The sequence below is a fragment of the Mus caroli genome, unplaced genomic scaffold, assembly GCF_978045245.1.
Source record: "Mus caroli unplaced genomic scaffold, Mus_caroli_1 scaffold_9, whole genome shotgun sequence".
Taxonomy (NCBI): Eukaryota; Metazoa; Chordata; class Mammalia; order Rodentia; family Muridae; genus Mus; species Mus caroli.
This window is the reverse complement of record NW_028227264.1, coordinates 21,203,518-21,220,345: the sequence shown is the minus strand read 5'-3', so window position 1 is coordinate 21,220,345 and position 16,828 is coordinate 21,203,518. Positions and strand designations below refer to the sequence as shown.

Here is a 16,828-nt window from a genome sequence, read left to right as displayed (position 1 = left end):
AGGATGACAATTACAAGAGATTCTGCCCAGTTGAAATGGGAAACCCCCTTTTAACTTACTGGTTTTCAGCTGGGGACTGGAAAAGCAAAACAAAAAGGGCTTCTCCCTGAAAAGACACAGGCTACTGAAAAGTTGGGAGTGTGAAACCCTCCTGTCTAGCCACATGGGCTGGCTATCTCTCACGAATAGTAAAGCAGAGACTACAAAGAAAGACAAGTGGTAAGGGCTTGGAGACTAAGCAAAACATGTAGAATTATGTGACTCATGAACCTGTTCAAAAGTAGATTGATAGAGGCTTAATAAAAACCCAAGTAATAAAGGTCCATCCTTAATATCAGTATTGTTCTAGAAATTCTGACTGATAGAGTAAGAAATGGATGTGTGCTTAGAAACCTTAACAGCTGGATGTGGTGAATATAAAAGCCTCAATGGCTAGACGTAATGTATATACAAACCTTAATGACTAGATACTTTAAATCTCAGCAGAGGCAGGCAAATCTCTCTGAGTCTGAGACCATCCTAGTCTTCACAGAGACTTCTGGGCTAGTCAAGCTATATACTAAGACCCTGTCTCAAACAAATAATAGCAATTATTTAAAAGAAGTTAAAACAATGTAAAGTTTAATATGCCTATTTATTATAAAACAAGAAACAAAACAAGTGAAAATATAATATAAACTTTATTGTTTATATGTAACCTTGTTTATATAACATATATAATAGTGGCAATAATGGTTACGTTAAAAACTAGTCTTTTTCCGTTTCACTCAGCTACTCCCCTTAGACTGTACCTAATCGTCCTCTGATTACACGACTGCTCATAAACCCAGACACTTGTTTATGGATCTTGGGCTCTTCATTTCTAGAGCCTTTTTTCTCATGTGAATCAGTACCACAGTTTTTAAAAGATTTATACAACATCTGGAAATAATCTGTAAGGAACATCTTGAAATAAATAAAGCCACAGAAACTCTCTGTAAAGTATAGATGATTCTCCAAAAATGCATGTTCCCTTTTTGAAATTTTGAGCCGGGCAGTGGTGAAAAAATTGGTCACATGGGTGAAGGAATTCAAAATAGTTTCTTAGACTTGTATTACAATGTAATATTGTCAAAGGCCAACTATTCTGTTTTTAAAAATGTGCTAGTGCAAACTCTAGCCCAATCAGTGAGACAACCCAATCCTGAAATGGATTGCAACAGAAGGAAGGATTTTACAGTTGTTACTAGTTTGTTTGTTTTGAGACAGTTTTTATGGTGAAACCCTGCCTGACCTGGAACTTGCTGTTTGCCTAACTGGCCTTCAATGACAATTTCTCTGCCCCATCCCTGCCCACGCCTCCGCCCCTGCCCCTGCCCCTGCCATCAGTACTGAGATTGCAGATCTGAGCCACTGTGTCTGGGGATGGAAGAATTTACTACCTCCTTAGAAGATCTTCATGTTTATGAACAGACAGTGGAATGTAGATTTTAATTGGCTATCTTAATTTTAATTGGCTATCTTTCTTTGTCATGAATTTGTTCATGAAAATTTCATTGTCATTAAATAAATCCAAATTTCTAGTGATACTTAACTTGAAACTAACTCTGTAAGATCTATTTGAGAAATACCTTAATTTCAAATTAATGAATATAATTTATATTTCCCTACATCCTTTTAGGGTATTTTTTGGAAACCACTATTTCTGCCCCTGTTTTCATGTGTAGATAGATAGATAGATAGATAGATAGATAGATAGATAGAGATAGATAGAGAGATATAGATATATGAAAACCTATGGTTGGTTTACCATTTTCATAAATTTAATCACAAACTTTTTAAAAACAGTAAAATATATTGGTTTCATGGATTGCATTACAAAAATAACATATATGTGTGTGTATATATATATATATATGAACATATAGATATTCATATACATACATATATACACACTCATATATGACAAATTCCTTCTGATTTGCACTCTAAATTCAGCCTTGTGATTTCAATTTCTGAATGAACAATCACCATCAGCTCACAAAAGATCATCTAAGGGCAGAAAAAGGTTTTTTACATGCAATTCTTAATACTGGATTTACCACAGTTAAACCTACATAACAATAATGTCCAAGATCATATCTATTCTATGTCAAGTAACAGATTATATACAAACACCAAAGTATAACTTACATATATATTTTAATTCAAATAACTGATGTTAAAAAACCATGAAATCGGTGCCTATAGTTGGCTCACTATGTTCATAAATATAATCACCAACTTTTTTTTATTTAGTTTATGTATATGAGTACACTGTGGTTATCTTCAGACACAGCAGAAGAGGGCATTAGATCCTATGACAGATGGTTGTGAGCCACCATGGGGTTGCTGGGAATTGAACTCAGGACCTCTAGAAGAACAGTCAGTGCTCTTAGTCACTGAGCCATCTCTTCAGCCCCCAATCACCAACTGCTTTTAAAAACTGTAAAATACATGGGTTTCGCGAATTGCATTACAAAAATAACTTAGACCTAGATGAGTCTTTTTGGAAAATTTTACCAAGGAGAACCATCTTCAAAGCTCTTCTGAACCAGGGATAGAAAAAGGCATAAACCATCGGATTGAGGGCAGAATTCAAGTACCCAAACCAATACAGTGCGTCATTCAGAGAGGGTGGGATAACATAGCCCAGGAAAGGGTCCAGGACCATGCAGAGAAAGAAAGGGCACCAGCATACGAGGAAAACGCCCACCATGATCCCTAAGGTCTTCACAGCTTTTGTTTCCTTGCTTTGTGGTGCTCGGCTTTTCCCTTCCAATCCAACTTGAACATTCGTACGATTGATTGACCTTGCTTGTCCTTTAGCTATGAAATATATCCTATAGTAAACAAATAACATAACAGATCCAGGTATATAGAAGGAAGTCATGAACGCCAGTACCCCAGATACTTTACTAAAGAAGGGAGAACAGCCGCCCAGGTAGCTGACCTGATTGCGATACAGCTCTTCAACTCCTTTTAAGTTCAGTTCCAGGAAGATCATCCCAAATGCATAAACAGCAGGAAGGCTCCAACTAACGAGAATCATCACAAGAATAGTGGAGATATTGATCTTGGCTTTGTATCTCAAAGGGTCACACACAGCACAGTAGCGGTCAATGGAAATGAAAGCTAAGTGGAAAATGGATGTGGAGCTCAGCATGATATCCGTGCTGGTGTGAACTTTACAGAGGATTTCCCCAAAATACCAACAGCGCTCAACAGTTCTCACCATGCTGCAGGGCATTATCAGACAGCCCAGCAGGAAGTCGACAATGGCCATGGAGTGAAGGAGCCAGTTGGTGGGTGTATGAAGTTGCTTAAAATGGGATATGGAAATTATTACTATTAAGTTGCCAACCAGAGTGACCAGAATTATGAGTGACATTAAGCTGTACAGGGAAGCGCGGACTTCCCTTGACCAGTTGCTGTTCCTGTGGGAAATATTTGTGATAGCGTGGCAAAGATGCATCACTGCAGAGAACTCAACACAGGCTGGGTTTTCCCTTTGGCTGTTGAGCAATGCTTCTCCAGAACTCATAGTCAGGTTAGAATTCCACCTTCTTTTATTTTTATGGACACGTACCTGTCCCTGAAATCTGAGAGGAGAGAAAAGGAGAAGAAAAATGAGGAAAGAGTCAGCAACTAACTCAGTCTTTTATACCATATTTCCACGTTCTTGCTGAAGAGTATCTGCTTTGGAAATTTGACTTACAGGGTCAGTGTAATGCTTCAGTTTAAAACATGTTTAACACCTAGTTGGGGCTGGACATTCTGCTAAAATATAAAGCTCAGAATAAAATAAAGTCAGCACATAAAATCTCCATGTTCATAAGCCAAAGAGAGTCAAGTGATGACTATTCTGTATTTCCATCAAGGGAACAGTCTTTGTCTGAAGGAAGACAGAATCTACGTGTCAGAGTTACCTGAGCAGAAGGTAGATTTAAAATAGCCTTTAAGTGTTTCCCGGGAGACATTTTTCCATCAATACTCTATCAACGTCATTCTTAGCCAACTTACTATTGGATTACCAAACTCAGTGGTAAGTCTTCCAAATACGTTTTGTCTGGGATCTCGTCATTTTTTTCAGATAGATCCTTCCTCTGGCTCCTAAGTCAACACCCCTTACAAGTCTGGCACCTGACAAGCTGATGCCTTCAGTCCCAGCTGCTATTGTGTCCTCCCCCTCCCATAAGCCCCAGTTCCCTTCTGCACCTTCTCTTCAGACAGCTTCTCATGAGCTTGTGTAATCTGCAAGCCAACAAGTCTAATACAAGCATCTGCCTTCATCTTCCCTCGCAACACCAGAGTAGCTTCCTGCTTGCTGGAAAATATCACTCTTAATGTCTAGGTCAGGCTGTCTCTTTTTCATCATTTGCCCAAATCTTACTCTTTCTCTGACCTGAATGTCTTGGAAATATGAGGTCCAGTTTGAGAGTACTTGATCCGGATCCTAGATGAATGGATAAAAATGCTTTTCATGCTAGACTGATTATTGGAATTTGATTCCAGAAGCCAGGAAGTAAAAGGAGAGAATACTCCCAAGGTTATCTTAACTGGATGTGTTTTCCATCATACACACACATACACACATACCACACACACATACACATGCACACACACATATACACACACATATGCACACACACACATGTATGCATACATACACACACATACACATGCACATACATACACATGCACACATACACACACACACACATACACACACACATACACACACACATACACATATACACACACATACACATATACACACACATACACAAACACACACACAGAAAGAGAGAGACTGAGACAGAGACAGAGCATGTATGCCCGCACTAACAACAACAACAATAATATTATAATAACATTCCTCAATCCAAAATCTTGATGAAATTCTTTTTTTCTCATGCTAAAAATATCTACCTGATAAAAAATTATCTTGGCTCTTCATGGAAAATATATCTAAGACTAGACCACTTTTTATTTCTACTGATAGCCATTCTGATCCAAGCCACTTGTCAGATGCTAATGACATTTTCCCAGCTGGTTTACAAGGTATTTTCTAGTATCCTTACAAGGATACCAACCAAGGAAACAACATTATTATGGAAGAACTCATGTTAATTGTATTTTCCCAAAATATTGACGTACTATAAAAAGAATAATAACAAAAAAATATGTTCTCAGAACCAATCCCAAGCAGCCATGGGACCCACTCAGGGCTTAGAGGTTCAGGGAAGCTGTCCAGTGATGTCTCATACCTGCCCCTGCTTTCTATTAAGGCCATATTCATGGCGAAATGTACCCCAGGAACTGTTCTCATTAACGTGCATGTGTGTGTTGCATCCATTGACCAACTTCTTATGGAGTCATTAAACCTCTCATTCTTTCTGTTCTGAGGTCTATTTTCGTGTGGCTGGGCTATCACCATCTTCCTGTGCTCAGAAAGAGGGCAACAGAGAAGACTACACGCAAGAACTTCTGTGGTTTATGCAAACTAGGTGACTTTTTTCATTACCATTCAAGTAGATGCTTTGTGAAATTTAGTGAAATTGCACAGCCTTAGAGGTGAAATCTAAGGAAGCTATGATAGATTTGTGGGATTTTTCACTAATCAGAGTACAAATAAAACTTCCAGAATCCAGGTGTGATCATGACAACTCTGCTCATCCTTAAGACCTCGGAGGCTGAAAGGAAAGCTTTCTCCAAAGCTGTGCATTTCTCAGCCTGAACTCGCTTTTGCTTTGTTCCTGACTCTTGATGTGGACATCTAAGCTAAGAAAGAGTGGATTGGTTCCCTGTTCTCCATTCTTCATAGAAGGTGAAGGTCATGAAGGAACTATATATAAGACATGGTTAGCAGATGGTATGGAGCAGAGGAGAGTGCTGTTCTCTGCAATCAAGTAGGAAAATTCATCATAAACTGCACCTGGGAGATAGCGCAGTGGTTAAAGCACAGCCTGGAGTTCAGATCCCAGAATACACTTGGCTTACACTGGAGTCTCCCGTGGCTATTCCTCATTTCCAGCAGATGAGAGCGATGATAGTCTAATTTTTAGACGTGAGTAGACTTCTTTTAAAATAATTGCAACTAAACTTTGCTTTAATGCAAAGGCTATTGTTTTATGATTATTTATTGGTCTTAGATGAGTTATAAAATTCTGTGGACCCACAAATCGTATTGTTCTCAAATTTAACGTCAAATGTGTAAAGGCAGAGATAGTTATTGAACAATCAGTGCCCATGAGAACCTAAGACTAGGCAAGTAGCACTCTTCCGTGGGCTCTTGATCAGCTCTTGCTTCCAGGTCCCTGCCCAGTGTGAGTTACTGATCTAACATCCCCTTTGATGATGATTAGCACTGCTGTGGAAATGTAAGTTAATTAAACCCTTCCCTCCCCCAAGTTCTTTGGTCGTGGTGCTTCATCAGAGCAGTAGAAACCCTAACTAGAACAGACGGCTAGTAGGGACTCACATCAGCAGCTCATACAACCCAGAACTGGACTTTCCAGTAGAGTCGATGTTGTTTGACATTTCTCCAGACAGTTGCAGTCCTTAATTAATGTGTTTTCCCAGAGTCACATAGCGTTAAATGTCTCAGGAATGCTGAGGCTTTCATTTAATAAGACACAACATAGAGAGCTACAAGGAACTTGTTTAAAACAAGAGAATGTTAAATGTAAGAATATTTAACAAAGAACAAAGAAATGTCTCTGTGTGAGTGTGAAAGATGTCTCTCAGAATCAAGGAATCACAAGATACAACACCTATGTGTCTTTTATTGCTTGAAGAAGACAGGAAAATTAAGATGTTGAGAATTGGATTCTAAAATAATAATAATAATAATTAATTCTATGCAAACCAAAGAGAATTGTGTTTCAATAATTGCAAGAAGTTCTGCCTTAAAATACAAATGCAATCACGGGAGAGCTGCATGTTTAACAACCAAGTGTGGAGTGAGCTCTCAAGCACTGACAGTGAGCTTTGTCAGTGAAAGAGAATCTACTGAAGAGACCCCGAAAGCAGAATCTTAGAGATGCTCCAAATCCCATGCTCCTGAGATGTGTTGCCAAGAAACATTAAAACACCATTAGCAATGTGGAATGACATCAGACAGAAGCCAAATCAAATAAGAAAAGACTGTGGAGTCAGAGAAATGAAAATCTAAAGCCAAAAACAGTTAAAGCACACTACGAAGGTAAATGTGAACGGTCTAAGAAACGGTATGTGGTGTTTTAATTTCTCCAGGAAAGTACAAAAGCGAATAATGAAATCGTGACTAAATATCATACTGATCTGATGGACAGTGGAAAAAATCTCATGAATGTACTAAACATTATAGAAATGAAAATGTCAAAGAACATCCCCACACTTGTTTACAAACCAACAATGATGAAGGTTGCCGAATGCCAGTGAGTGACAGGCATCTTAGAGAAGAACATGGTTCTGATACAAGAATCTGGAATGGATCAAAATGGCGAAGGCTGGATGTGGGAGTGGGGACTGAAAGACCCACAACATGAGGACTCCCCCATGTTCTGACTCAGGAGAGGCGACACCCCAACTCACTCACGAGAAATGGTCTTGCTGCAAACTGCAAGAGGACTTTTTATTTCAAGAGTGCTCTCGGGCCCACGGTCATACACCACGCAGGGGTAGAGGACCGTGGCGCCCCAAGTAGCTGGGCAAGGGGGTATTTAAAGGAAGAAACCACAACTCAAGGGGGTGGGAAGGGCGTTGTTGGAAAATACCAAAAATACCAGTTAAGAGTCACAAGGAAGTGCAAAGTCACAAGAGTCACAAGGAATACCTGGTAATTGTGCAGGTTATTTCTCAAGACAGTTTCTAAGAGCCCCTAACAATAGCACATTTGCATAGAGGGTTCCAGCAATGGTCAGGGTGACTTTCTTCGAATGAACACTCCTTGAACCCAGGAAGCGGGTGGGTGGAGGAATGTCGCTGTCTGTTTTATGATTAGCATACCTTGGAGCATTGAGTCACAGAGGTCACATTCCCAAGCCTGGACCTAAAGGCCTAGAATTTTGCTTTTACATTATACTTTTTCAGGTCCACCATGAGTCAGCACAAAATGACTGACACCAGATATCTAGAGAACCCAAAAGTAAATCATGATGTATCTGTTATGTAACCATCTTTCATAGAATGGCACATCTGTGTAGGTTTTACATGAATATGGCCTTGTAACAGCCTCACAGACCTTAGTAGACCGTGAGACCTTAGCATGATGGACTCCATGATAGACACATCACTCAGGCTGCCAAACTCAGCACATAGCACTGGCTGCCAAAACTAAAATAAAGACCTAATCCATCAAAGGCCTGGGAAAGTTTCCAAATGTATTAACCTTACTATTTAGCTTTTATATTTGTTTTGTTTTGTTTTGTTTTTATTACGTATTTTCATCAATTACATTTCCAATGCTTTCCCAAAAGTCCCCCATACCCTCCCCCCCACTTCCCTACCCACCCATTCCCATTTTTGGCCCTGGCGTTCCCCTGTACTGGGGCATATAAAGTTTGTGTGTCCAGTAAGGGTACATGCCTTAAATCAGGAAGCAGAGGCAGGTAGAGCTCTGTGAGTTCACGGCCAGTATGGAAAAGAATCTCAAGGGTGCAGGGAAGCCTCAGTGGGTAAAGCTCCTGCCATGCTGACCTAAGATCAACCCCTGGAACCCCTGGAACCCCTGGAGGTGGAAGGAGAAAACCAACTCTGCAAAGCTGCTTGCTGACCTCCACACTCGCACCACAGCAGGTACACACACAGACTACAATATTTATTTTAAATTAAAAAGCATTGCCTTTGCATAGCATGAGGATTTTTAACTGAAAAAAAAAAAAAAAGAACTTTGAAGCTACTGATGTAGCTTAGTATTAAAAGCACTTACCTAGCATGGGTGACTTCAATTCTGAGCATTGAAAAACTTAAAATGTAGCTCTTTCTTTTAATCTAGTGATGCCTAAAATTGAAGTGCTTAGGAAAGGAAAGCCAAAGGATTGAGGTTAGCCCACATAGGGAGTTCCAAGTCAATCTGGGCCACATGATATTCTATCTCAATAAATGAAACAATGAATAAGTCAATTCATTACTTTAAGGAAACCTTAATGGTAACCTAGAACTTACCTTTTGAACTGTTTTGATATGCCCCAGAAAGGAAGAAGCCACAGGAGTGAAGGAGATAAAAGTGAGGTGTCAGGAAGATGTGCAGTTCATTAGTCACTGGATTCAAGAAACTGCAGGTCAATCTCAGCACTGGACTGTGAGATGCTGTTTGTGACAGGTTTCACAATGTCCAGTCTGGTCTGGAATTTGGCATCCTCCTGCTTTGATCTAAGAACTAATACACCCAACACTTGGTTTTATTACTATTACTTTAAAGCTTAAAATGTTCATATTGTAACTCAGTAAATGTTCATTGTAACAGTTTTTAAACCAACAAAAGTATCTGAAACAGTCTGACTTTATTTCAGATATGTATCATTAGATATATATGGTGTATATTCAATAAAATGTTAAGTACAAAGACCTAGTTCTTTTATCTAAAAGTGGAATGATATCTTTTAAAATAAAGAAAATAAAAACATTGTAACATTTTTATTAGGGTTATTATCAGGGTTGTTAGGGTATTTCAAAACCTCATAGGCTAAGTTCATTTACAGTATTTTATACAAACATATTTAATATGCTTTTTTGCATAAGTATGAAAATAGTCATTGAGTTGTATAATCTAAGTTCACAGTACTGTTTTCTTCGGGATAGTGAAATTGAAACTGAACAGATAAAACCATAACAAGAGAGGCACTAACACCAAACTTAGCCATAGATTTCCCTAGGCCATCAGTTACTCTTTCTTCTTTTTCGAATTCAGGGTTCCTTCTATGAATTCTTTACCACCGTATCCAGTAAAAGATATTGCATAGTCTAAAATATATTGCCGAGGACTTGTTATTAACAAACTCCAATGACCTGTTTCTTTTGCCTGGACACTTCTGTTCATGAAGCGTTTGTCCTTTTACCTCTATATTTAAATCACACTTTTGCTAAGGTTCTCAGCTCAACTCATGTCTTGTTTACCACTAGACAAATTTGTGAATAAAATTAGTTATGGATCTAATAATTACTCTATTCTAAAATATTTTACAGCTCTGTATTTCACCCTGTATCCTTTCTTCTAATAACGAGACCATTTCTGACAAAATTTTTGAAGGAGGAAAGAAACAAGAGGCAGGGGATGCAGCTGAAGTCATCATGCCAGAGAAGGAACATGACCAGAAGCAAACCATCCCATCGCACAGAGCAGGAGAGGTGGCAAAACTCACTAGAGTCCTCACTATCAATAGAGACCAACAGAAAAAGATTAAGAACACTCCCCCTAGAGTATAGCGACTTAGCTTCTGCTACGCTAACATGCATGAGGTTCATAAATGGGTGTCAGCTGATACTTCTGTGGGGAATAGATTTTTGAACCAGTACACACACACACACACACACACACACACACACACACACGCTTGAGGTAATTTGAAAATATGCCAACATTTTCTCTCAAAATTATGTTAGCATTATAAATACCCCAATTAATACTTTAATAATTTAGTTCCATAGTTTAGTATAGGGTGATGATAAGATATATTATAATTTCAAAATGTCTAAAAAAAAATCTGTGAAATTATCCGAATAAGTTCAAACTAGCAAAACTGTAACACGGAATGCACTGATTTACAAGAGCTGCCAAGTGTTTCACTTCTCAGGGCTTCCTAGCTTTCGGTAGATGCAAGGTCCCGCGTGGAGCACATTGTTGAAAAATAATTTTTAAAGCATCCTTCTTCTACTAAAGCAACTGTTACATAATTAAATTATAGCAATCTTGCTTATCCATGTACTAGATAATGCTACTTTTTAGTTTCCGAGTAAGCACGGAGCCACCGATGGGTCTCATTACCTTTGTCATGCTCTCCACAAATTCTCTCCACAGCTCAGGACGGAGGGAGGGTCTCCAGGGTCTGCTTCAGCTGCTGAGTATCTGCAGACCTATCTTCTAGGTGAAGAATGGGCAGAGCCCATGCTGGAGCCCACAGCAGAAATCCTGCCTTGGGGACCAGGTTGCCTTTCTTAGCCGCTTGTCCACGTGCTACTGACAAGAGCCGCTACCAGTTTATGACGGTAGATAGCCGGCACACACAGAATGCCACGAATATTAAAATCTGAAACAGATAAGCTGATAATAAATCTTCCTGAAACAAGGTACCTGCGAGTAATCAGTACAGCAGGAAGGCGCTTGATTTCTTAACCACCATCCGGAAGTGCGCTGTGAGCAAGCTAAATAGCCAGGGTAAATATTACCACGACTTTAAAAATAACTCCAGGGATGGGCCATCCATAATCACAGCCATCAGTGTTAACAGAATATAAATGAAAACACATATCCATTTTGCCTGCCTTAATTGTTGATTGATCTGAAAGCAAAGGACTTCTCTATTACACACCGGTACAAAGGAAACAGCCGGTACTCAGAAACGTATTCATTACAGGTGCAGATGTTAGGTACATAGAATAAACTGAAACCCAAAATATCTTACAGTTAGAAAATGCAACAAAGATAGAGTTCTTATGTAATTAATAATAATAATAGCTAAAAAGAAAACTTTTTATATCCTGACCCAGTACAGATAAAGGTAAAAAGCAAAAGTGTGAGGGAGTGGAGACTTTAGGAAAATGATTTTGCTCTGTTTAATCTTCTCTGGTATTTGCTGTTCTATTCTTTTTCTGTTTTAGTTTGTTTCTTGGCTTTCTTAGGGGGGTGTTTGTTTGCTTTTTAAAACAGGGTTTCTCTGTGTAGTCCTGGCTGCCCTGGACTTTAGAGCAGGCTGGCCTCAAACTCATAGAGATCCACCTGCCTCTGCCTCCCCAGTGTGTGAACCACCATGCCTTGCATTTCTTTGCGGTTATATGGTCACAAACATTTACCTATGACCTTATTTCATTCCTACATACACAATTTCCAGATGGATCCCTTTGTCAGTCATGGAGCACCTGCCTGGACGGGAGCTAACCAGAACAGCTGCAAGCGGGGCTTCTCATCTGCTCGAGACTGTTACGTGGGAAGCATGTGATGCTAGGAATGACTGAATTTTACTGCCAGCTCTTTAAGCTCTTAAAATTCACACCTTGTCTCTGTTTCATTGGGGGTGAAAGGTATATCCCCGCCCTTTGAGTGTGATTTCATTTTATATCTATGGGTATTTTGCCTACACGTATGTTTGTGTACCACATGTGTGCAGTGCCTGAGGAAGCCAGAAGAAGGCGATGGATCCCCAGAGATGAGGATTTTCAAAAAAGGGTGAGCCATTTTGTCCGTGCTAGAATTCAAACAGGTCCTCAGGAGGAAGTTTTGGATATATTTCTTGGTAATTTTTACTTCTCTACAGATTATAGGAAGTAGGGAGACCTTAAATGGCTTTCTCCACTTTCCTATAACTCTCCAACTGTGAGATAAACTAAGAAGCAGTTATCTGTGTTTAGCAGTAGATAATTGAAAAGGCACTGTGGTGTTTGCACTTATTATTCACTAGTGTGTCCACCTGGCACACAGGAAGCTCTATCCTTAGATCTTCACAAAACTGTCCTTGGTAGTTCATGGCTGTAATTTATTGCTTGGGAAGTGGAGACAGGAAAATCAGAAATTCAACTTATTCTTGGCTACATAGAAAATTTGAGGCTAGCCTAGGCTCCATATGGGGTGGGGGGGTTACAGTTACTATGGTCTCATACACCCTCTTAAACAATAGAAATTTTACTAAACTGGACTGAGTAAATGAAAGTTAAGTGAGGAGAGCTATTATTAGCTGCTTTAATTCATTTCATTCACATTTTGTTCTGAAAAAAAAAAAAAAAAGATCTGTAAGAAAAATGAGAATAAGACTCTCCAGTGCATAAGATGAAGGTGCCTGATTTGTCAGAGAAGTGTGGGGAGCATTTAGTAATCTCAGAAGACAGGGTAGCTGTCACCCAAAGGAAGTGTGATGGCTGTGTATGGGCCAGGGCTAAAGGTGATATTCTCGTGACCTGCTTCAAACAGATCTGGACCACAAAAAGAGGTAGTCAGGTGAATAAATGTTTTGAACACATTGCAGGGAAGGAAAGTGAGGAAGGAAGTAACACTAGACAGACTGAGGGGCTCAGGGTATAAAACAAAGAAAACAACTTGAACATGAGACGGTCTTAGGGGAAAATGTGAACTAAAACTATGTTAGGATCCCATTTTGCTCCTATCAGACTGGTTGTCACTAACAAAACAACAAACAACACTAACTCAGTTCATCGAGCAAGAAAACATTGAACCTGAAGCTTTAACCCTTCTAACTAGTGTTCAGAGTGCTAGAAGGCTCTCAGTACACTATCAGAAGAGAAAGGTTATATTCAATATAACCCAGCCACAAAACCTGAGAAAAACAACACAAAACAGCCTGCAGGACATCCTTGTATAAGACTGGAAAAAGTATGGGAATCTTATCCGAACCCTAACTCTATCCCTAACTCTAATCCTAACTTAACCCTAACCCTAACCCTAATCCTAACCCCAACCCTAACCCTAGCCCTAACCCAATCACTTTTTAAAATAGGATTTAAGACCAGTCCATTACATGGAACCCACACCTGACATTGTGAAAATGACCAAGAAAATGACATTAGAGCCTGATGCACTATATGTGAAAATGCTAACTCCACACAAGAATATACAAATGCTATAAACTATTAAAAAGGTAGTGAGACCTTTTCTTTGGATTTTCACACACTTCTCTCCATGTGTTGTCCGAGGCCTTGGATATTCAACAGGTTAGTGAGGATGACCATGCCCAGTGCTATTTGCCATTAAATAACATAAGGAAATCATAACGTGTTCAATACTTGAGAAAACATCCCAGCCAGGACAGGTTTGGGCTGGTCAGAGAAAGGTTTTGGTTAACAGATTTCAACTCTGTGATATTGTAGAGTGGACCCAGTACTGTCCACAGTTGAATTCTCCTTCAAACAGGACACACACCAATGGTCATTTCTAAACCAAGTTGTCAAGAAGCCCAGTTTGGTCTTCTGAAAAGTATCCCAGTATCTCTTTGCTTTGACCTTAAAATTAGCTATCCAAGTGGTTGATACGTTTTGTTGGGTTTTCAAGTAGCTTTCTATCATGAAGCTATTGCTATTTTATTTTATGATAAACCTGCAAGGTTAAAAAAAAAACCAAAAACTCAGACAAAGCATCAAAAAATTAAGAGACAAAAATCCTCCGAAAATACCATTAAGTTGACAATCTGGAAGCGAGCCTGCCCTTAAGGGTAATTTGTTACCCAATGAGACTCCCATGGAAAAACTATGTTTTCCTTTGCAAACATTTGTCAAGCAGAAATAGCTTCTGGGTTAGAGATGAGGGGTTGTGTTCAAGTCTTCTGGGCCAGTTCAGACCTGTGTAGGCCTGACATGGTTTTAGTATGATTGGTCTAGGAAGCGGCTCTATTTGGAAGTGTGGCCTTATTGGAGTAGGTGTGTCACTATGGGTGTGGATTTAAGACCCTTTTCCTAGCTGCCTAGAAGTCAGTATTCTGCTAGCAGCCTTCAGATGAAGATGTAGAACTCTCAGCTCCTCCTGCAGCATGCCTGCCTAGATGCTGCCGTGTTCCCGCCTCGATGATACTGGAGCTAACCTCTTAACCTGTAAGCCAGCCCCAATTAAATGTTGTCCTTTATAAGACTTACCTTGAAGCCAGGCAGTGGTGGCGCACGCCTTTAATCCCAGCACTTGGGAAGAAGAGGCAGGCGGATTTCTGAGTTCGAGGCCAGCCTGGTCTACAGAGTGAGTTCCAGGACAGCCGGGACTACACAGAGAAACCCTGTCTCGAAAAACAAAAAAAACAAAAAAACAAAAAAAAAAAAAAGACTTACCTTGAACATAGTGTCTGTTCACAGGAGTAAAACTTTAACTAAGACAAGGCCCTTCACATGCTGATACAGTCTCTGGAATTCATATGTGCATCGGTTCTGCTGTGTTTAGAAGGCCTTGTTTTCTTGGTGTCCTCCACCCCTTGTGGCTCTTATGATCTTCCTGTCTCCTCGTCCACAGGGCTCCTTGACCACTGAGGGGGAGGGATTTGAGGGAGACATCCCATGTAGGACTGAGTGTTCCAAAGTTTCTCCTCTCTGCACACTGCCCAGCTGTGCATCTCCATATCTGGTCAAGTAGGAGATTCTTTTGAAATCGATGTTAATAGCAGATGAGATAAAACGGTATTTTTATTACAAAATAGTACTCAAAATTGTTCTAATCACTAAGAGTAATGTAATATATTTCCATGGCAATCTTTGAAGGCAATATTACATCTTTCTGTTGTTACATATGTTCTTGAAAAAAAGCTAATTCCAGGCTATCAGGTTATTTTCTTATTATGGTGTTTTTATAATTAATTTTTACAATACGTTCCTCCCTAGTACTAAGTGCACATTAAAGCAGGGACTTTGATTCACTTTCACTTACATTGTAACAGCAAATAAACCCTCAATTAATTGTTTTGGTTTAAAAAAAAGTAAGGTTTTACCATAAATGGAAAGAAAGATGTCATCTGGTTTACCACAAATTTCATTAAATTAACACCTAATCTGTGATACTCTATTTCCAAAACTCAATTCAAAGTTTAGTCAATTAACATGTCTACATGCACTTTGACCAAACATCAACTATGTATCAGATAATTTACCACCACAGTGACAAGCCCTCTTTGCTTTGGCATGGTGTCAAAGTTTATAGAAAGTATTGCTGTCTAAATAGCTAATCAAGATGATATCCATGTTTGCTATCCATGTAGCTCTTCCACCAGAAAGAACAATTTCAGAACAGAAAATTAAAAGGGTGCACTCTTCCAGAGGGGAGATGGCTCTGTCAGCCAAATGCTACTCAAGCATGAGGACCTGAAGTACATGAGGACCTGATGAGGATGGGCTATGCTATACTTACAGGGAAAGCAAGGCCTGGTGGTGTCCCTACAATCTCAGCACTGAAGAGGCAGAGCGTGCTTTCCAGCCAGGCGAAAGGATTCAGCAAGCGCCTGTTAAAGGAGATACCCTGCCTCAAAAAAACAAGATGGAGAATGTTCAAGGAAGACACCTAACAATGATCTCTGACCTGCACGTAAGCATGCACATGTGCATTGAATACACTCACACACACAAACACAGAGAGAGAGAGAGAGACAGACAGACAGACAGACAGATACACACACACACATACACACACACATACACACACACACACACACAGAAAGACAGACAGGCAGACACACACACACAGAGACAAACAGATAAACAGACACACAGACACACCAAGTGAGGGAGACACAGACACACAGAGAGAGACAGACAGACACAGAGAGAGACAGACACACAGACACACCGAGAGAGGGAGAGAGAAGGAGGGCTTGAAGAGGGACTTGCAAACAAGCAGGCTCACTATGCTTTTTGTTTACTGACTGTTCACTGATCATTATAAAATATCCTTTTAGACCTGGAACCTTTCCTTTCTTCATGTTAACTGTTTTCTCCATATTTCAAGATTTCATTCTCTGTGACAAATCAACAGATATGATCAATCCACTTTGATCTTTGCTCTAGGACATATGTGTATGTAGATATTGATTATATACTTTCTCTTTTGCCTTCTCTGATGATGAGGAATGTCACTTCTCTCTCTTATAAAGGCAAAGAACTGTGCCATGGCATTAATAATCACTGGACAAGA

The 16,828-nt window shown here is 39.6% G+C and overlaps 1 protein-coding gene across 1 annotated transcript; it reads right to left on the bottom strand.

Moving 5' to 3' along the window:
* Positions 1 to 1,370: 1,370 nt before the first annotated feature.
* Positions 1,371 to 11,327, bottom strand: Taar1 (trace amine associated receptor 1). The gene is made up of 2 exons (XM_021175348.2): positions 10,988 to 11,327; positions 1,371 to 3,620 (listed from the first exon to the last, which is right to left on the bottom strand). Exon 2 carries the CDS (start codon positions 3,560 to 3,562, stop codon positions 2,495 to 2,497), a length of 1,068 nt encoding a protein of 355 aa, XP_021031007.2. The 5' UTR covers positions 3,563 to 3,620; positions 10,988 to 11,327; the 3' UTR covers positions 1,371 to 2,494.
* Positions 11,328 to 16,828: the final 5,501 nt, after the last annotated feature.